Here is a 22,574-nt window from a genome sequence, read left to right on the forward strand (position 1 = left end):
CTGTCCACCACAGGCCGTGGTACAAACAACTGCAAAACATACCACAGTCACAGTATATATACCATCCGATACAATTGCGTAGTAATAGTTTCTATATGACAAAAAAAAGTACCTATTGAAGTGCAAGAGGTAATACTCAGAAAGTAGACCTTTATATCTGATAGACAAATGTCGGAAGCTAAATGTCTGATTCATGAATGCAATAATTAGAACATACGTACATATGTTTCACTAGACACAGATGTCACATACGGCTGCTGAGTATTTAGCAACAACGATTTTACGACATCCGCCTTTTATTTATTTATTGCACTTTATTGGACAACCATGGGATGGATATAAGAGAAAACGGAATAATAAGGGGCAGCATAAGGTGTCCGAAGGATATAATTAATTACTTAAAGAGAAAAATAAATACTATACATACATACAAATACTATACATACATAATATAATTAAAATACAATTATTGCAAAAATACATATATAAGAATTGCTTTCTAAGTCCCTCATACTCACTTACAGATATATATCAAATCGACTTGGTGTCATGGTGAGGATGAAAATACGGTTTTTACGACAGCCGTAATTTTATTCCAACCTTATATCTATTAGACATAATATCGACTAATTGAAATGAAGGTCTAGGACTTATTAACGGCTTACAGACTGTCATAAATTTAGAAAACTAGCTAGTTTTTCCTTATCCGGTGAATCTTGCAGTAGAATTACACTTTTTCAGATTATGTAATACGCGAGGAAAACAAAGTGAGAGGAGTGCAGATAAAAATGTGTATTAATATGTGTGACAATTAACATTATATTAAATTCGACAATCGAATTCCAACCACTGGAACGACCACTAGTAAATGTAAAATGACAATAGAAACGTAAAGTCGGCCATAAAAGTTTTGAATTTGTTCAGCTACTTTGGTGGCTGACTGTGTGTGGTGTAAGAAAATTCATCATTTATGTTATTTTTATATATATTATATACAAGCGGCGATAGCCTAGTTGGGTGTTGAACGGATTGCTAAGACGAATGTCCGCAGGTTCAAGTCCCAAGGGCACACACCTCTGACTTTTCTAAAATGTGTGTATTCTTTGTGAATTTATCGTTCGCTTTAACGGTGAAGGAAAACATCGTGAGGAATCCTGCACATCTGAGAAGTTCTCTAAAGGAATTTCGAAGGTGTACGAAGTCTACCAATCCGCAATAGGCCAGCGTGGTGGACTAACGCCTAATCCCTCTCAGTAGTAGAGGTAGCCCGTGCTCAGCAGTGGGCAAGTATATAATACAGGGCTGATATTATTATATTATTATTATTAATATATATTATAGTTATTTATAATAAATATTTTATAATTATTCTACCTATCTAGTAAATAGTAAAGCGATTTGAAGTAAGTTTTGTCTACTATTTAAATACGTCTGGCCCAGAGTGTTCTTACTCAGTGATTTAGAATGTATCTACCGCTGCCATCTTATTCTTTCGTATTTTTATCAATACACTTCTACTTTCACGTATAATTAAGTACATGAAGTCATTAAACATAGTATAAATAGTAGAATCAATCTCTAGAAAGTTACTGCAGCAGAGGCCGAAGCCAAATTCTCTTTCAACAATCGTTATTAATGCTAATAGAAAACCAAAATATTCTTACAGAGTTATTTGAAAAACTCCAGCAACCTCACAGGAATAGATAGATAACATCATAAACAACAATGTTTGATGTATGAGTTTAGACATAACTCAGTGTTATACAGGGTGTCCCAAAACATAGTGTCCAGCGGAGAACCAGATATGGAGCACCCTTGGGGTATCCGAATCACCCCCATATATGTTCCGCGATTTTTCATATTTTTCGATTTATGAATATTTGTCTGAAATTTTGAGAATTTTCGATTTGAACAATTAAATGTTAATTTTTTAAAGTAGAAGACTTCTTCGATGTTTTTTTTATTACAACTAAATTTTCATTAGTTGTACTTTTTTTGCTAAAAATAATCAGCTTCGCAACTTTAATGAAAATTATGAGAATGTTAGTGTAAAGTGAAGAAAATAATTTCTTTGAATTATGTGTTAAATTTTCTATTTTAAACAAAAAAAATCTAAACAGGTGACTTCGTGGTTCTAAGGAAGATCAAAAAATTCTCCAGACTCTCCACTTACAAATTCAATAAAAAAAACGTAGTCCTTCATGGGGGCTACTTTCTCTATAATCAGCCTTAAAAGACAGCGAGGTAGAAAATTCTTAAAATTTGTCATTAGATTACAATTATTTTTTTGACGTCTCATGATTCCTAAGGTTAATTAGTTTGTGAACTAACCGAAAATGGCTGCATGAAAGTTATAAGTTAAACATTCAGCCAGAGATGTGATTTATTTGAAATGTAAGTATGTATTTTAAATACAATTAAAAAAATGCAAAATACCTATTTTTATTTTTTTAGAAATGTATTTAGGACTTATTTTATTTTAAATACTTTATACAAATATTTTGTATTTGTAAGATACAAAATAGTAAAGTTACATTTTTAATTCATTTTTGTTATTTTTCATTCTAAGTTTATTTATGAACGCGTTGATCGTGATCCTTAATGTTGTCACCATTGTCACCATGAACAATATTAGGCCAACATTGCGCGTCAAACGAATCTGAGGTCAATGGCGATGACAACATTAGATCTGGAAACACTACAATATTTAAAAAGTGAAGACAATGCTTTATAATCCTTGAACAGAATTCTAAATGTAAAAAAATAACTCTTCCTTAAATATAATACCTGTTTACCAAGTTTTTTTGGGAACTGCCGCGTTTATCACCAGGGATACCCTGCTAACGGTGTACAAGCGATCCCCCGGCTTAGCAACCACGGCAGTCCCAATGAAGATTTGGTGGGTCCTACCGCTTTCAATTATGGTGCCAGCGGATGGCACGCTGGCAACCGGCAGCTATTCGGTCACGGGGCCCGGGAGGAAGAAGGGAGGGGATAGAGGGAAGGAAGAGAAGAGGCAGGAGTAGAAGTTTGTTAGGATGGTTGAAAGGGAGAGGAAAGGGTGATGTCCGCGAACCCTTATAGGCCTCAGTGTGTATTTGGCAACCAAGAAGTATATATCCACATTACACAATGTGCCTAGAGTCGCGGCCAAATGTTTCCCCGTGCATGGGCGTGCATTCGGTGTGAGAACCGAGGGCACAAGAATTGCCTCGGGGGGGATTTTGAATCTGTTGAACGACTATTTTCATTCGGTGGAATGGAATTCGGCCCCATTGACTTAACATGAAAGATAAACTCTAGAAACAAACTCTAGTAAATATTAAAATCATTTCATAAGTACAAGGTATTTTATTTGGAAAACTTATTTTGAAATTACGTATTTTGCATTTTGTATTTAAATACTTTTACTATACTATTTTTCACATCTCTGCATTTGGCATATTTTTATGTTTAAGTTAAGTTCAATAAATGTTTCATGATGCGTTCTAGCGGTTTGAGCGGTTGTAAACGTGGGTGCAACTCTTTTACCTGCAATTACAATGAGCAGAGGACTAGCTACATTAAACAATTAACAAGAAATAAATCGTATGTAAGTAAGTAATTTAGGTTAGGTTAGGTTATAAACAACATCAAAACGTTTAACGAAATTGTTCTTTAATGTTTTTCAATACCAAATATTGGTAGAAAGATATTATTCACTTTTATTGTTTAATGTTATATCCGTACATCGATCGATATTCGATGAGGCGACGAAAGATCGTGGCATATATGACAGGACGTATAGCGCGCGCGCATCAAAGTCGACGACTGACGGCTATATAAATAGGTCAACCACCGCCCCCGCCAATCCGCTTACAGCCCTAAGCTCCGCACGGGTTTGTTTACCTTCGTTAATCTTCGCGATGCCCATAGAGTTAATAACATTAAAGCGGAAATGAAATTAGATATTTATTATTACATGAGTATAAAATTTAATAAATCATCAAAAGTCGTAGAACAAACATTGTTGTTTATGATGTTAGGGGCCGTTCAAGTATTACGTAACGCAGTTTGGAGGAGGAGTAGGGGGGGTCTTATAAAACGTTACGATGCGTTACAGGTGCGGGAGGGGGGGTTCATGCAACGCGTTATGTAACTTTGGATTTTTTATTTTAAAACAATAACAAAGGTATTTTAGCGATTTTCCGATACTTTACGAGAAAAATCATAATTTTAGAGTTACATAACTTTTTGAGAGGGGCGAAGGCGTACAGAAGAATGTTACAGCGCGTTCCATGGGTGCTCAAAAACCTTCAAAAATTGCGTTACGTAATACTTAAATGGCTCCTTAGCTATCTAATTCTGCGAGGTTGATGATGTTTTTTAAATAACCCTGTATATAATAATATATGGGAATATTCTAATGTAAATGACTACGGCTGCTGGAACGGGTCCCAGCCCGCCCAATGTAGACAAGTGGTTTACAGAAAACAATTTCAAATAGCGGAATTGCTGCTGTATGTTGTATACTCAGATTACCAACAAAGACACCAGAAGCTCCGAATTCTCAAAACTCTTTCCTTCTTAACAGTCACACTCAATTTTTTTTTTGACATTGTGTTTAAAGGTGGTGGTAAATAATTACCATTGACCTATCTGCTTGTCTACTTATTCGGACTTACAAAATATAAGATAATAAACTTATACCTAACTCATGACTCATGAGTCATATTGGAATATGTAGCGCCATTTACGTAGATCAACAAGAAATAACACAATGGGACAATAAAACTCACAACGAATCACCTTTACAATTTTTTATTGTATAATATAAATAAATAAATTAACAAAGTAACTCAACTCATAAATGCTGAATAATTTTTAACATATTTTCACATTACATCGATACTAAATGTTATGACAGAAGTATTTTAGCAAGGTTACAACTTTCAAATGTCTTAAATATTTAAGGAAGAGTATATTATTTTTAAATTAATTAATTTTCAATACGATATTTTTAACATGAAATAAATATTAACAAATTTTTTTTTTTTATCAAATCTTTTTATTTCATTTTTTATGGAAATTTCAATATTTTACATATTTTGTTTATAAAGCTTTTCTCGCGGTCGCACTGCCCGATTAGTTTGCACCTTACCACCAAATAGGAAAGCTATCATAAAAAACCGCATACATATATTGTACGTTCAGTGTAAGAAGTACATTTTCAAATTATTATACCTGCTCAATGTAAATATAGTCTTGCCCTATTCAAATACTATTTGAGTAAGGCAAAACTATATTTACCTTTATTAGTATAATATCTGTAACATTAATTACTATGGGTTATTCATCCTTGGTATGAAGTACATCTGTAGGTTTCACATGATCTTCTTTCATGTTCTTATCACCCCTCCCCCAAAGATTGGTACCGTCACCAGTTCTCTCCATCCTTTTCTGAAGCAGATCTTCAGGAACCGATTTCAAATCATAAGCCCAGCCGATCCATGCGAAGAAATCTATGAACTTGGTCGTTAAGTTAAGATAATTGTATCCAAGTTCCGAGGCACGATAATCCCAAGGGAACGCGTGATGGTAGTTGTGGAAACCTTCGCCTAATGTGGCTAATGTTGCTATATAATTCTGTGTTGGCGCTATGTTCTTGTCATAAGGTTTATACCCCCACATATGAGCAAAGCTGTTGACTAGAAATATAGTGTTCAGACCGATGATATATCTCAGCATGGTCATATGCCATGCAACATTAAGGCTTTCGTCCCAAAAATACATTGGAATTATTGTTGGGAGCACAAAGGCGACTGTAGTAATCAACGGAATGGCGTATCTGTAAAAATATTGATTTATATTTTAAGGCCTTGTAATTGGTAGTATATATTATTAATGGACAGGTTACTTACAAAAAATCCGTAAATCACTTGCATCGAGACATTAAACTGTCGGTTAATTGTAAGATAATTAATAAGAATTTCAAAACGCAAAGAGCCACGGACCATGTTATAATGGCTTCATAATTTTATAATGCAATCAAGATACATTAGGTAAAAATATGTTACGTTTTGAATTTCATATCTTTTAAAGATGTATCCGATAATTCCAAAGGTTTACTTTACATATAGTAAGTGTTAAGAGTTGTATCGCACTCACTTTTCTGGAACTTCAAAACTGGGTTATTGTAGATGTCAGACATGTCCAGAGATTTTCCTCGCTTAATAGCCTCAGGATGTCTCTTTACCATCAACCAACCTACATGGGAATAGAAAAAACCCCTAGTAGCGTTATGAGGATCAGCGTCTGTGTCACTGTATTTATGATGCATACGGTGGTCCTTCACCCATGTAAAACCGTATTTTGAAAACCTATAGAGCTGAACAGCATCAAGAGGATTTGTAAAGGTAGTTTTGCTTTGTAACTCTTGTGAGCCCACAGTCTGTGGGCTCCAGCTGTAAGGCTAATGTTTCCCGCTACGAATAATAAATAAGCTGAAACAAAAACAAGCGTCACTTCTAATTAAAGCCACAATTCCGTCCAAAAGGGTTAACACCAAAAACTTGAAATCGCCGATGCGCGTTAAGTTTAACTAAAACATTTTTTTCTTCGTGTAATATGCAGTAAAACCCTTTTATATTACTTTTGTGAATAAAATAAAGAATTGGTAAGAACACAAAAGTGTATAGGCGATTTGAATTTTTCAATTTGATTAGCTACTGATGTGTTTGACTATATATACGCGAGGCCAAAGTTAATTTAGGTTTTTTTACCTAAAATAATGGTTGCCCATTTTGCTGTAGTTATGGCCAGGTAAATACCGTAAAGTCCGGCTATGTGCCAATATGCAAAATATATCATATTGGCGTACAAATACTTGTATTTCCTTGGCGCGGCTTGTGGTGGTATCAGCTTTTCGTAACTCTCTTCTGCAACGATAGGTGATGACACTTCATTGCCAAAATTCGGTAACATTTCTGTAATAAAAAACATATTATTACTTCCACAACAGTAGTCGAGAATTAGGAACTAGTAGACGCCATGACGATGACGATGTTTAGTTGAATGCCTAGAATGATAGAAATAATGTTGACAGACTGCATGCTCAACAATCTATCTCTTTACTATATTTAACGATCCTCAAAATCTAAATTATTGATCCCGCAGTACTATTATTTGTCTATAGGTCTTGAAGATTTGTTGGATCCCGCAGGTCTTGAAGTATGTATTTTTAATAATAATGAACAACAATATTTATCTTACTACTTACTTATTGTATCCAGTTATTCTATAGTATAACACTGAAATGGTGATTGAGTGTAGATAAATTCGTGTTAAATACAATATGTTTATTCCTAACGCTGTCCACCACAGGCCGTGGTACAAACAACTGCAAAACATACCACAGTCACAGTATATATACCATCCGATACAATTGCGTAGTAATAGTTTCTATATGACAAAAAAAGTATCTATTGAAGTGCAAGAGGTAATACTAAGAAAGTAGACATTTATGTCTGATAGACAAATGTCGGAAGCTAAATGTCTGATTCATGAATGCAATAATTAGAACATACGTACATATGTTTCACTAGACACAGATGTCACATACGGCTGCTGAGTATTTAGCAACAACGATTTTACGACATCCGCCTTTTATTTATTTATTGCACTTTATTGGACAACCATGGGATGGATATAAGAGAAAACGGAATAATAAGGGGCAGCATAAGGTGTCCGAAGGATATAATTAATTACTTAAAGAGAAAAATAAATACTATACATACATACAAATACTATACATACATAATATAATTAAAATACAATTATTGCAAAAATACATATATAAGAATTGCTTTCTAAGTCCCTCATACTCACTTACAGATATATATCAAATCGACTTGGTGTCATGGTGAGGGATGAAAATACGGTTTTACGACAGCCGCAATTTTATTCCAACCTTATATCTATTAGACATAATATCGACTAATTGAAATGAAGGTCTAGGACTTATTAACGGCTTACAGACTGTCATAAATTTAGAAAACTAGCTAGTTTTTCCTTATCCGGTGAATCTTGCAGTAGAATTACACTTTTTTTCAGATTATGTAATACGCGAGGAAAACAAAGTGAGAGGAGTGCAGATAAAAATGTGTATTAATATGTGTGACAATTAACATTATATTAAATTCGACAATCGAATTCCAACCACTGGAACGACCACTAGTAAATGTAAAATGACAATAGAAACGTAAAGTCGGCCATAAAAGTTTTGAATTTGTTCAGCTACTTTGGTGGCTGACTGTGTGTGGTGTAAGAAAATTCATCATTTATGTTATTTTTATATATATTATATACAAGCGGCGATAGCCTAGTTGGGTGTTGAACGGATTGCTAAGACGAATGTCCGCAGGTTCAAGTCCCAAGGGCACACACCTCTGACTTTTCTAAAATGTGTGTATTCTTTGTGAATTTATCGTTCGCTTTAACGGTGAAGGAAAACATCGTGAGGAAACCTGCACATCTGAGAAGTTCTCTATAGGAATTTCGAAGGTGTGCGAAGTCTACCAATCCGCACTAAGCCAGCGTGGTGAACTAAGGCCTAATCCCTCTCAGTAGTAGAGGAGGCCCGTGCTCAGCAGTGGGCAAGTATATAATACAGGGCCGACATTATTATTATAATATAAACTAGCTTTTGCCCGCGGCTCCGCCCGCGTTATAAAGTTTTTCGGGTTAAAGTTTTCCGTTATAAAAATCACGCTATATATTTTCCCGGGAGCCTATATTCTTCCCAGGGTCTCAAACTGTCTCCATACCAAATTTCATCTAAATACGTTGGGTAGTTTTTGAGTTTAACACCTTCAGACAGACAGATGCAGCGGGGGACTTTGTTTTATAATATATTTTTTAGAACTTTTTAAGTCGAACAATCCCGTCATACATCATTGTTGCATAACTTTAACCGTTTACGTAGCGCACGCAACGGAAGCTCTCAAAACTAATAAATTTTCTCCGTTTTTGCAACATTTTTCATTACTGCTCCGCTGCTATTGGTCATAGCATGATGATATATAGCCTATAACACTTCAAGAACAAAGGGCTATCCAACGAAAAAGATTTTTTCTGTTCGAACCGGTAGTTCCTGAGATTAGCCATTACTGCTCCGCTCCTATTGGGTATAGCGTGATGATATATAGCCTATAGCACTCCACAAACAAAGGGCTATCCAATACAAAAATATTTTTTTCAGCTCAAACCGGTAATTCCTGAGATTAGCCATTACTGTTCCGCTCCTATTGGTCATAGCGTGATGGTATATAGCCTATAGCACTCCACAAATAAAGGGCTATTAAACACAAAAAGAATTTTTCAGTTCGAACCGGTAGTTCCTGAGATAAGCCATTACTGCTCCGCTCCTATTGGTTATAGCGTGATGATATATAGCCTATAGTACTCCACGAACAGAGGGCTATCCAACACAAAAATATTTTTTAAGTTCGAACCGGTAGTTCCTGAGATAAGCCATTACTGCTCCGCTCCTATTGGTTATAGCGTGATGATATATGGCCTATAGTATTCCACGAACAGAGGTCTATCCAACACAAAAATAATTTTTCAGTTCGAACCGGTAGTTCCTGAGATAAGCCATTACTGCTCCGCTCCTTTTGGTGATAGCGTGATGATATATAGCCTATAGCACTCCACGAACAAAGGGCTATCCAACACAAAAAGAATTTTTCAGTTTGAGCCGGTAGTTCCTGAGATTAGCGCGTTCAAACAAACAAACTCTTCAGCTTTATATAATAGTATAGAAGTATAGATAAATAAATTAACAAAGTAACTCAACTCATACATGCTGAATAATTTTTAACATATTTTCACATTACATCGGTACTAAAAGTTATGACAGAAGTATTTTAGCAAGGTTACAACTTTCAAATGTCTTAAATATTTAAGGAAGAGTGTATTATTTTTAAATTAATTAACTTTCAATACGATATTTTTAACATGAAATAAATATTAACAAATTTTTTTTTTTATCAAATCTTTTTATTTCATTTTTTATGGAAATTTCAACATTTTACATATTTCGTTTATAAACTTTTCTCGCGGTCGCACTGCCCGATTAGTTTGCACCTTACCACCAAATAGGAAAGCTATCATAAAAAACCGCATACATATATTGTACGTTCAGTGTAAGAAGTACATTTTCAAATTATTATACCTGCTCAATGTAAATATAGTCTTGCCCTATTCAAACACTATTTGAGTAAGGCAAAACTATATTTACATTTGTTAGTATAATATCTGTAACATTAATTACTATGGGTTATTCATCCTTGGTATGAAGTACATCTGTAGGTTTCACATGATCTTCTTTCATGTTTTTATCGCCTGTCCCCCAGAGGTTGGTACCGTCACCAGTTCTCTCCATCCTTTTCTGAACCAGATCTTCAGGAACCGATTTCAAATCGTAAGCCCAGCCGATCCAAGCGAAGAAATCTATGAACTTGGTCGTTAAGTTAAGATAATTGTTTCCAAGTTCCGAGGCACGATAACCCCAAGGGAACGCGTGATGTTAGTTGTGGAAACCTTCGCCTAATGTGGCTAATGTTGCTATATAACTTTGTGTTGGAGCTATGTTCTTGTCATAAGGTTTATACCCCCACATATGAGCAACGCTGTTGACTAGAAATGTACTGTTCAAACCGATTATATATCTCAGCATGGTCATATGCCATGCAACATTAAAGCTTTCGTCCCAAAAATACATTGGAATTATTGTTGGGAGCACAAAGGCGACTGTAGTAATCAACGGAATGGCGTATCTGTAAAATAATGGTTTATATTTTAAGGTCTTATAATTGGTATTATATAATATTTATGGACACATTATTCATAAAAAATCCGTAAATCACTTGCATAGAGACATTAAACTATCGATTAATTGTAAGACAATTTATAAGAATTTCAAAACGCAAAGAACCACGGACCATGTTATAATCTATATCTATATCTATATCTATATACTATATAAAAAAAAAGTGGTGTTAGTTACACTATTTATAACTCAAGAACGGATGAACCGATTTGAAAATTGGTGGGGAGGTAGCTTAGAACCAGGAGACGGACAACGGATACTTTTTATCCCGTTCCCGTGGGATCGACACATAAGACGTGGTATAAGAAAGCAAAATTTGGTATGGAGATAGTATAAGACCCTGGGAAGGTTATAGGCTACTATCCCAGGAAAATATATATAGTGGGACCTTTATCCCGGAAAACTCGTTCACGCGGGCGAAGCCGCGAGTAAAAGCTAGTGTCTATATAATTTTATATTCCATTTAAGTTAAGGATTTCATGAACAAAGATAAAAAATGTATTTATCAGTGTAAAAATTAGTTTCGATTTTGAATTAAATATCTTTTAAAGATGTGTCCCATAATTTCAAAGGTTTACTTTATATATATAAATGTTAAGAGTTGTATCGCACTCACTTTGTCTGGAACTTTAAAACTGGGTTATTGTAGATATCAGACATGTCCAGAGATTTTCCTCGCTTAATAGCCTCAGGGTGTTTCTTTACCATCAACCAACCCACATGGGAATAGAAAAAACCCCTAGTAGCGTTATGAGGATCGGCGTCTGTGTCACTGTATCTGTGGTGCATGCGGTGGTCCTTCACCCAAGTGAAAACCGTATTTTGAAAAGCTATTGGGTGGAACAGCATCAAGAGGATTTGTAAAGGTAGTTTCGCTTTGTAACTCTTGTGAGCCCACAGTCTGTGAGCTCCAGCTGTAAGGCCAATGTCTCCCACTAAGAATAATAAATAAGCTGAAACAAAAACAAGCGTCATTTCTAATTGAAGCCACAATGTCGTCAAAACGCGCTAACGCCGACAACTTGAAATCCCTTTGACTCATTGACTCATTGAATTACCAATTTGTAATAGACGACCGACCCATCATTTTGTTGCACTAGCCTTTAAATCATATTATAATCTAAATTATATTGACCGAGATCTATGTCAAAATTTGAAATGAAAATATTATGTTTGTAAATGTAGGCGTATGCACGCTGTACACTGTTTCATAGTTTTTATAATTTTTTTAGCATTATTGTTTTTTTTCGTTAATTTTTAGTTATTGTTAAATACTTTTATGTGTATTTTCTCCGCACTTTTACGGTGATGTGCGTGTATTAGCTTATATAATTAATCAGACTTTGTATAGAAAAGTCTTATTCAAAAAAATATATTTAATAACAATATTATAAAACAATGGACAATTGATGACAAAAAATAAAGCCCGGAGTTTCTTTCTGGCTTTCTTCTTCGGGTAGTCATCGCTTAGGTAGTTAATGAAAGGCTGGTAGGTTAGCTAGGTTAGGGCTTTTATTGTCCTCACCGGTGAGGATCGCAACGCGTTTCTCCCTTTTTGCTTATTTCAAAATACATGTATACATCATTTTATTTCTTCTTCCCTGCCAGCCCGAGCTGGCTTCTTTGTTTACTAAGTATATTTTTCATTTATTTTATTTTCAATATAAATTGTCTTTGTTTATATAAGCTAATTGAATTAAGTAATAATTAAATATTCTCATGTACCTAGACTTATCATAAGTGCAACTATGTTCGCCTACGTGATGAATAAAGCATTTTAATTTTTTTTAATTTATTTTACTTTTATGAAGAGAAAAGAGTATTGGTAAGAACACAAAAGTGTATAGGCGATTTGAAGTTTTCAATTTGTTTAGCTACTTATGTTGTTGACTGACTACGTCTACGCGGCGCCAAAATTAATTTACGTTTTTTTACCTAAAATAATAGTTACCCATTTTGCTGTAGTGATGGCCAGGTAAATACCGTAAAGTCCGGCTATGTGCCAATATGTAAAATATATCATATTGGCGTACATATACTTGTATTTTCTTGGCGCGGCTTGTGGTGGTATCAGCTTTCTGTAACTATCTTCTACAACGATAGGTGATGACACTTCATTGCCAAAATACGGTGCCATTTCTGTAATAAAAAACATATTATTACTTCTACACCAGTAGTCGAGAATTAGGAACAAGTAGACGCCATGACGATGACGATATTTGGTTATATGCCTAGAATGATAGAATTAATGTAAAAATACTGCATGCTCAACCATCTCTGTCTTAATTATATTTAACGATCCCTAAAATTCATTTTTTACCAATCCTTACCGAATGTGGTATGTGGTTATGTATTTAATATTTAAGGAATGGGAAAAAATTATCAGGCCTCTTTGCCACTTCATTTTGTTTTCACGACGCAGCGGTACTAGTTCAGTCGACCCGCCTCATTATTTGCGTTGATGTGATGATAAAGACAGATGATATGATGATATGAATGAAAGATAATAAAGTATTGTAGTCAGTTTTCTGTAAAACTGACTACAACACTTTATCATCACAACCAATACATTGCAATAGGTCACCCGAGGAACTATAGAGATAACTGATAGTTATGTTGGTGGTAGGACATATTTTAGGTATATCCGCCTGGATAGCGACCAAAACCCGCCATAGCGGCCCAATGTCGCATTCCGGGATCAGCCTGTGTATACCCGGTTTCAACAGGTCGGCATAATTGTGTCGACCGTAAAGGGCTAATCATCTCTCGTCAGTCGACATTCTATTGGACCCCCCTCCATTTACTATTAGGTGCAGTGGGGTCATTTTGTTGTGTCCGTATAAAAAAAACACTTTAAACATGAAAAACACAATTAAAACAAATAAAAAAATATTATAATAGATTTATAAAAAAAAGATCATTCCATACAGCGCAATATTATAATCCCTTCTTGATTTTTTTTTATAGATTCTGCAGTGCCATCGTCAATAGGTATTGAAGATATGTTTTTGTAATTTTAATATTAGTGAGTAAAAATATTAATCTTCTACTAACCTACTTTGTCCAATTATTCTATAGTATACACTAAAATGATGACAGAGTGTGATATGATTATTTCCTAACGCCGTCCACTACAGGCCGTGGTGCAAACAACTGCAAAACATACCACAGTGACAATATATATTATATAATATCCGATAAAACTGCGTAGTAATAGTTTCTATATGGCAAAAATAAGTACCTGTTAAAGTGCAAGAGGTCATACTTAGAGAGTAGAACTTTATGTCTGATAGACAAATGTCGGATTCTGAGGTCGGATTCATGAATTTGTATTAGAACATATGAATGTTGCGCTGGATACAGATGTCACATACGGCTACTTAGTAAATAACAAGGATAATTTTACAACATACGCCTTTTTCTTTCTACATAATATTCTATCGTATTTAAACATTTCTACTACTTTCAGAATTGCTCCCCAAGTCCGTATCTGCATCATACTTATATATACTAACATTTGTTTCAAAACGAATTGATGAATATAAATAAATATACCATACGAAAAACAAAGGACATGGTGTGTATGAAAATACAGTTTTTACGACACCTGCTATTTTATTCCAATCTTATATCTATTAGACATAATATCGACTAATTGAAAATGGTCTTGGTCCTATCAATGCCTTACAGACTGTCGTCAATGTAGAAAACTAGCTACTTTTAATTTTCCGGTGAATCTTGCAGTAGAATTATTGTTTTCTTTCAAATAATGAAATTGACAAAAGAATACGCGAGGAAATGGTTTATACGGTATACCCCTTTTAAGCAGATTAGGTGGGCAGAACAGTGTGGACTTCGACACAATTAAAGTTCATATGGAGGAGCGAAAGTTTTGAATTTGTTCAGCTAACTGTATGATAATATATAATTTTATAATAAATATTTCATAATGATTGTACCTATCTATAAGTGATAGTGTTTTGAAGCCAGTTTCGTCTACAATTCAAATACGTCTAGACCTGAGTGTTACCAATTTCTCACAGAACACGTAGTGAAGTCACAAACCAAGTTAGGTGTTGTAGTAGGCATTTTATTCCTGGTACAGCAAAGTGATTGCACTGCAACTGATGTTAAGCGCGATGCCGTTCAGATAACGTATCGAATGACCACAGATGGCCATGTCATGCCATTCGACACTATCAAGTCAAGCTAATAAAGATGCTTCTTCACGCTACGGCGAAAAGATTCAGAATTGTAGGAAGGAGGAACACGCGCCAAAGCAAACTATGCCAAAGCATGATGATGCGTTAAAGAAAAGAGTTGGCGAACCTGTGGGTACGGGCCGTGATGGTTTTAAGGTATGGTTTCGCATAGCAGCACGCGTGATTCTCCTAAGGAAAGGAGAGGAGAGCTTCAAATTGGACAATTCCTCAGAGCATTCGCCTTGATACAGACGCTACAACACGCTTAGAGAAGCGTCAATCCTCGGCATCTATAGCGACCTCACCTGTATCTCTAAATAGTTAGTATGCTATATGCCTTATACTATACTAGGATGCAACCTTTTCTTCATATCATGTACCAACCCAGATAGATCCAAGACAGATGTCGTTTACGCGAACTTATTTGTATCTAGGCAATTCTGTAAGTATTTACCTGAAGTATAACTATTTTTCTTATATTTCCAGTTCAAAAACAGGATTTATTAAATTAACAGGAGTAACATAGTCTATATATCCTTCTTTTATAACGGAAGTTGGTAAGCAGACAGTTGGTCAGCCAGTGGTTAAGGAACCTTTTCGCTGGACTGCTTTGGTGGAATATCAAAGGCGAAAACTAATGCTCATTGATTTAGAATATATCTTCTACTATTCTTTCGCATTTTTATCAAAATGCTTCTACTTTCAAGACAGGGAGACGGGAAGCTCCGAATTCCCTAATCTCTTTCCTTCTCCTTAATGGTCACAATCAAAATTCTTCTGACATTGTGTTTATAGGCAGTAGTAAATAATTACCATCAGTTAACCTATCTGCTTATCTGCTTATTCCAACTTACAAAATGTAAGATAATAAACTTATATCAAACTGATGATATTGGAATAATTAGCGCCAGTTACGTAGATCACAAAAAATAACACATAGTTACAGTAAAACTCGCAATGAATCACCTTTACAATTTTTTATTTCATAATATAAATAAATAAATTTACAAAGTAACTCAACTCATAAATGTTGAATAATTTTTAATCAAAGAGTTTTAAGATTATTATAGAGTGGACATTGGAAAGATTGTCTTACAAATAATTTGCGCACATGCGATTGTCATTCAATCTTCTGTGAAATATGAAAATGTTTATATAAAATAAATTTGATAATAAATCTGTAGAGAGGTCAATTCTGTACATGAAATATATTTCCAAAATAACTATCAGGGGGTGATTAGGGATCGATACTGATGTCAAAAATGCAATTAGTAAAATTTTTGTGTGTCTGTCTGTCTGTATAACCATTATAGAAACAAAAACTACTCGACAGATTTTAACGAAACTTGGTACAATTATTTTTCATACTCCTGAGCTGGTTATAGTATACTTTTCATCACGCTACAATTAAGAGGAGCAGAGCAGTGAAGGGAAATGTTGGGAAAACGGGAGAAATTACTCAATTTTTTAAGCTTCCGTCGCGTGTGCAACCTTAATGGTTAAAGCTACACAGAAATCTATCTTTTATGGTTGACTCACAATAACACGTGTAACTCCCGATAGCTTAGCAGTTCGAAGCTTGCTCATTATATTTGTCTACTCTTACGTTTATATTAAATAACACTCTCGGTCATCCCTAATTAAAAAAGTTAACATTATTAATCTATCTATACTTATAATAAATTTGTAGAGGACCACCTGCATACCACCATACATTAAAAAAACATCCCGACAAATTGAGCACCTCCTCCATTTTTGAAGTCTGAAATCCACGCGGGCGAAGCTGCGGGCGGAAGCTAGTATAAAATAAATTTGAAAATGCTTTATCTTTTGCAAAGTAGATGATAGCACTAGTTTGTATTAAGAGTTTACCCTTGTTATTGTTCTGAGGGTTGTCATTTTTAAAGATATAGATACTTTGCTATAATGATATTTTACAATGATCGCGTTTATGTATGTATTACGTATTAATACTATACTGAGAAAACTGAAGTAATATTAATTGTATGTGTAAAATGTTGATGTTCCTGTGTATAATAAATAAATGTGATTTTTTCTAAGATTTTCTTAAAGTAAAGACAATCATTAACGTGGGTATTTCCATAAAAAAAACTATAAAAAATTAAGCCAAATTATAGCACTCGAAAGCTAAAAATAAATATAACAAGTTTATGTTGGGTGTCTCATACAATAACTAATCAAACGAGTAACTCATATTTTATAAGTCGATTGAGTTCTTGTAGAAATTTTTTTTTTTTAAATATTATAGACTATCTACTTGTGAATATTAATACAACATAAAAGCTGTACTGCATCGCGTAGTTGTACTGCATGAGCGGTAGGGATGTGCTCTGAGGTCCTGGGTTCAAATCCGGGGTCGGTTTAAGTGATATTTGGGTTTTTCTGCTCAGTATCAGCCCGGAATCTACAATTTGTGCCAGATATGGCGATAGACTTCACCCCCTACCACATCATGGAACGGAACACACTTGGCGAAAAGTGGGTGCCCTGGTTGTGCCTCTGCATTCCCCTTTGAGGATAAATGCGAGATATGTGTATGTTGTAAATAATTTGACGGTAAGATTCACTTTGTTTCTGTAAAGCTTAAGTGATACAGACACGCTCCAGATAATATTGTCTACAGAATGAGTAGATCGGCCGGACTAGAGTATTGTGGTAGTACTGCTGTGACAGATGGGAGCCAATCTTGTTCTCTTGCCTTTGCTTATACCAAGCGAACTAATTTTTCATGAATGAACGTACTTCTTAGCAGAAACATATAATGTTTGCCACATACTTAAGTACCTACACATTATCAATTTAAATCGTACAAGTATGATAATTAAATTCGTAAGTAGATGATAAAGAAAACCAGTAGAGTATGAAGGTCATTACTGTTGCATAAGAAAAAAATATCTATCACAAATTGATTAATTTTCTACACCAGATCGCTGTTCTGAAATAGCAAAGCTTTTCCACAACTGACGGCGCTTTTTATAATTTATATAAATTTATAGAATTATCTAAGACAAACTTGTATACTTACATCATACTGACATCTTATTTTAAGCACTGTATTCTACCTATGTGCAAGAATACCAGATGAAACGCACCTGATAAAGTAATTTTTCATGTTTCGCGAGACGTTAATATAAGAAAATAGTGGTGTAAAGCTAGGGAAAGACAATAATAATTATTATTTATTTCCAAAACAAAAGAATTACACAGTCAGATTTAGCAAAACATTTTACACTAGGCACTGCCTGTCCCGTAGAATGAATTAAGTAGGATTAATATTTTGGGCGGGTGTACCGTGTTTAAGCAATTTCAATAACAATAAATAGAAGACTTAAGTTACAAACTAATAATAACTAATATTGACTATATTAAGATCTATTTTATGAGATGGCTAGATACATTATATAGCACATTATTGTGAAAATCATTAAAATTAAACTGTTTGTTATTGTTAAAGCGGGAGAGGAGGAGTGGAGGAAGAACATGTGCTCTCGACTTTACCTACAATTAATACTTTTCTTATCCTCCATATCAACTACATACTTGCTACTTACTATTTTCCTAAGGGCTGATACTGTTAGTTAAATGTTCTTTTCACATTACTTACAAATAAAAAAAAAACTATTCAAAATGATTTGAATTTTAGGGTTATGCTTTGATGATTTATTACTTTTAAATGAACTAATTTTTTACACTTCTAGGCTGCATCAATTCTCGGAAGGTCAGCGACTGCGCTTTTTAAAAACCACTTTCAGTTTTTGTTGATTATATAAAATAATTACTAATTGTCACAAATTAAGTGCGAAGTACCCTAAAAATTGTAATTACAGCCATATTTTATTTAAAAAGTGGTATCTGATGGAGCAAGGTCCGAGAAGTACGGTGAATCTCGCAGACATTCCAATTGCAGCTCCTCTTGTTTAGCGGACGTCTGTTGTGAGTATGTCCTAATATTAAAGGGATACCGTTGATTGTATCATACATGGAATTATTGATTAATTTTAAATCCCCCAGTAGACTCCTTAGATACTTGCGTAATAATACAGTGAGGTGGCGACAGGCTAGGTCGGTGTGTAACGGACTACCAAGACGAATGTCCGCAGAATCTCAAGGACACACACCTCTGACTTTTCTAAAATTATTGCTTGCTTTAATGGTGAAGGAAAACATCGTGAGGGAACCTGCATACTTAAGTTCGCTAAAAGAATTTTGAGCGTGCGTAAAGTCTATCAATCCGCAGTAGGCCAGCGTGGTAGACTAAGCCCTTATCTCTTTCTGTAGTAAAGGTGGCCCGTGCCCAGCCGTGGGATAAAATATTATACAGGGCTGATGTTATGGTATTATATTAGTTGTACATGCAAGTAAGTACACATTTTCAAAAGAATCATTAAGAATATTCGTTTTATATAGAGACATAGGTACAATAACTCGGATGGCCAAATCGGAATAGGAACATTCCGTTAATAAGAGTCTGTTAGCGTTGCGATGAAAAAAAAAAAACACAATATTGCTTTTTAAATTAGTATTATAAGTTTATTACATAAAAGCGGAAACTTTCGGAATATGGAAACACAACACGAATGGTCGGATTGTTGTTATGACGATGGCTGGGGAGGCACAAGTGCCGGCGTTAAGAAAAATATTATATTTTGTCATTTGTACGGTATTCCTTTATATCCCTGATTAAAAGTTGTACCTTTTACTCGACTGGAGGATTTTGCAACACAAGGTATCAAGTTTCTTTTATATTTAAAAAATATAATGTCATCAGAAAAACATTTCTTTATTTCTAAATCAGTTTATTTTATTTTTAATCGAAACTTCAACATTTTATATATTTTCCGTAAAGAGTTTCTCGAGGTCGCACTGCCGAATTAGTTTGCGCCTTACCATCAAATGAGAAAGGTATCATAAAAAATCGCATACATATATTTTCAAATTATTGCACTGGATCAATGTGAATAAAGTCTTGCCATACCCAAACACTATGTCTCTATATTTTTGTATCTTCGTTAGTATTCATATGTATAACATTAATTACTATGGGTTATTCATCCTTGGTATGAAGTACATCTGTAGATTTCACATGATCTTCTTTCATGTTCTTATCGCTCCATCCCCAAAGATTAGTACCGTCGCCAGTTCTTTCAATCCTTTTCTGAACCAGATCTTCAGGAACCGATTTCAAATCATAAGCCCAGCCAATCCAAGCGAAGAAATCTATGAACTTGGTTGTGAAATTTAGATAATTGTTTCCAAGTTCCGAGGCACGATAATCCCAAGGGAACACGTGATGGTAGTTGTGGAAACCTTCGCCTAATGTGGCTAATGTTGCTATATAACTCTGTGTTGGCGCTATGTTCTTGTCATAAGGTTTATACCCCCACATATGAGCAACGCTGTTGACTAGAAATGTAGTGTTCAGACCGATGATATATCTCAGCATGGTCATATGCCATGCAACATTAAAGCTTTCGTCCCAAATATACATTGGAATTATTGTTGGGAGCACAAAGGTGACAGTAGTAACCAACGGAATGGCGTATCTGAAAAAAATATTGATTTATATTAATCCCTTGTAATTGGTAATATGTAATGTTTATGAACACATTATTTACAAAAATCCATAAATCACTTGCAACAGTTCAACTATAGGTTAATTGTAAGACAATAATAATTGCAAAACACAAAGTATCATCGACCATGTTATAATGTCTACATAATTTTATATTCCACTCAAATTAGAGATTTCATGAACAAAGATAAAAAGTATGTTTATCAGTCTAAAAATATGTTCCGTTTTTAATATTTTTTAAAGATGTATCCCATAATTCTAAAGGTTTACTTTACATATAAATATTAAAAGTTGTATCGCACTCACTTTTTTTGGAACTTCAAAACTGAGTTATTGTAGATGTCAGACATGTCCAGAGATTTTCCTCGCTTAATAGCCTCAGGGTGTCTCTTTACCATCAACCAACCTACATGGCAATAGAAAAAACCCCTAGTAGCGTTATGAGGATCGGCGTCTGTGTCACTGTATTTGTGATGCATGCGGTGGTCCTTCACCCAAGTAATAACCGTATTTTGAAAAGCTATTGTGTTGAACAGCATCAAGAGGATTTGTAAAGGTAGTTTCGCTTTGTAAGTCTTGTGAGCCCACAGTCTGTGGGCTCCAGCTGTAGCACCCATGTCTCCTGCTAGGAATAATAAATAGGCTGAAACAAAAACAAGGTTCATTTCTAATTGATGCCACAATTCCGTCAAAAACGATTAACACCAAAAACTTGAAATCGCCGATGCGCGTTTAGTTTAACTAAAACATTTTTTTCTTCGTGTAATATGCAGTAAAACTCGTTTATTTTACTTTTACAAAATATTTTTTTTGAAAATTTTCATTTCTATTTGAAATTTTCAATTTGTTTAGCTACTTATGTGGCTGACTATAGTACGCCTACGCTACGCCAAAGTTAATTTGTGGTTTTATACCTAAAATAATGGTTGCCCATTTTGCTGTAGTGATGGCCAGGTAAATACCATAAAGTCCGGCTATGTGCCAATATGTAAAATATATCATATTGGCGTACAAGTACTTGTATTTCCTTGGCGCGGCTTGTGGTGGTATCAGCTTTTCGTAACTCTCTTCTGCAACGATAGGTGCTGACACTTCATTACCAAAATTCGGTGCCATTTCTGTAATAAAAAAAATGTTACTTCCACAACAGTAGTCGAGAATTAGAAACTAGTAGATTCTATGACGATGACGATGTTTGGTTACATGCCTAGAATCATAGAAATGCAAAACCATCGCTCTCTTAACTATATTTAACGAGCCTGAAAATTCTGTTTTGATATATGAGCCGGTTTCAATAAAAGATTTCAACTGTACTCTTTGATTGGATCCCGAGAAAAAATAAAATAAGTAAAAGAAACTTTGTTCCGATTGGTTCATTTTTGTGATGGATCGAAAATAGTAATTGGGATCATATATTAAAAACGGCAGATAAACATTAACCTTCTTTTAGATTGATAATTTTGTAAATGTTTTGATGTCACACTTATCATAAATAAATAACCTATTACACATAGTATGTGATTGCGAATTTAATATTTTGGGGATACCAGTTTGGTCTAGCCGCCTCATTCTTTGCGTACACAAAACTGACTACATCACTTTATCACCACAACTAATAGATTACAATAGTTCACCCAAGGTATAATAGAGATAACTGCTAGTTTTGCTGGCGGTAGGATATATTTTAGGTATATCCGCCAGGATAGCGACCAAAACCGGCCATAGCAGGCCACGTAAGTGTATCGCATTCCGAGATCAGCCTGTGTATATCCGATTCCAACAGGCCGGCTTAATTGTGTCGTCTTTCGAGTATGAACCATCTCTCGTCATTTGACATTTTATTGGACCCCCCTCCACTTATCATCAGGTGCAGTGGGGTCGTTTTATCGTACCCGTATAAAAAAGTAAC

General features: G+C 34.7%; 1 protein-coding gene and 2 pseudogenes across 1 annotated transcript; all 3 read right to left on the reverse strand.

Annotated features, from left to right (window-relative positions):
• Window positions 1-5,328: 5,328 nt before the first annotated feature.
• LOC119189788 lies at window positions 5,329-6,963 on the reverse strand (annotated as a pseudogene).
• Window positions 6,964-10,318: 3,355 nt separating this feature from the next.
• Window positions 10,319-13,007, reverse strand: LOC119189824 (annotated as a pseudogene).
• A 7,130-nt stretch (window positions 13,008-20,137) lies between these two features.
• LOC119189823 (acyl-CoA Delta(11) desaturase-like) lies at window positions 20,138-21,781 on the reverse strand. Its single transcript, XM_037440476.1, has 3 exons — window positions 21,580-21,781; window positions 20,972-21,308; window positions 20,138-20,636 (listed from the first exon to the last, which is right to left on the reverse strand). Exons 1-3 carry the CDS (start codon window positions 21,779-21,781, stop codon window positions 20,138-20,140), a joined length of 1,038 nt encoding a protein of 345 aa, XP_037296373.1.
• Window positions 21,782-22,574: the final 793 nt, after the last annotated feature.

This window comes from Manduca sexta, chromosome 19, assembly GCF_014839805.1.
Source record: "Manduca sexta isolate Smith_Timp_Sample1 chromosome 19, JHU_Msex_v1.0, whole genome shotgun sequence".
NCBI classification, from domain to species: Eukaryota; Metazoa; Arthropoda; class Insecta; order Lepidoptera; family Sphingidae; genus Manduca; species Manduca sexta.

What these genes read in the sequence shown, in the direction of transcription:
- LOC119189823 (XM_037440476.1), bottom strand. Translation starts at nt 21,781, where the DNA reads ATGGCACCGAATTTTGGTAATGAAGTGTCAGCACCTATCGTTGCAGAA. An exon ending in ATGGGCAACCATTATTTTAG is followed by an intron (nt 21,309 to 21,579) that starts GTATAAAACCAC and finishes TTTTTGTTTCAG; the next exon opens with CCTATTTATTATTCCTAGCA. An exon ending in GTTTTGAAGTTCCAAAAAAA is followed by an intron (nt 20,637 to 20,971) that starts GTGAGTGCGATA and finishes TATTTTTTTCAG; the next exon opens with ATACGCCATTCCGTTGGTTA.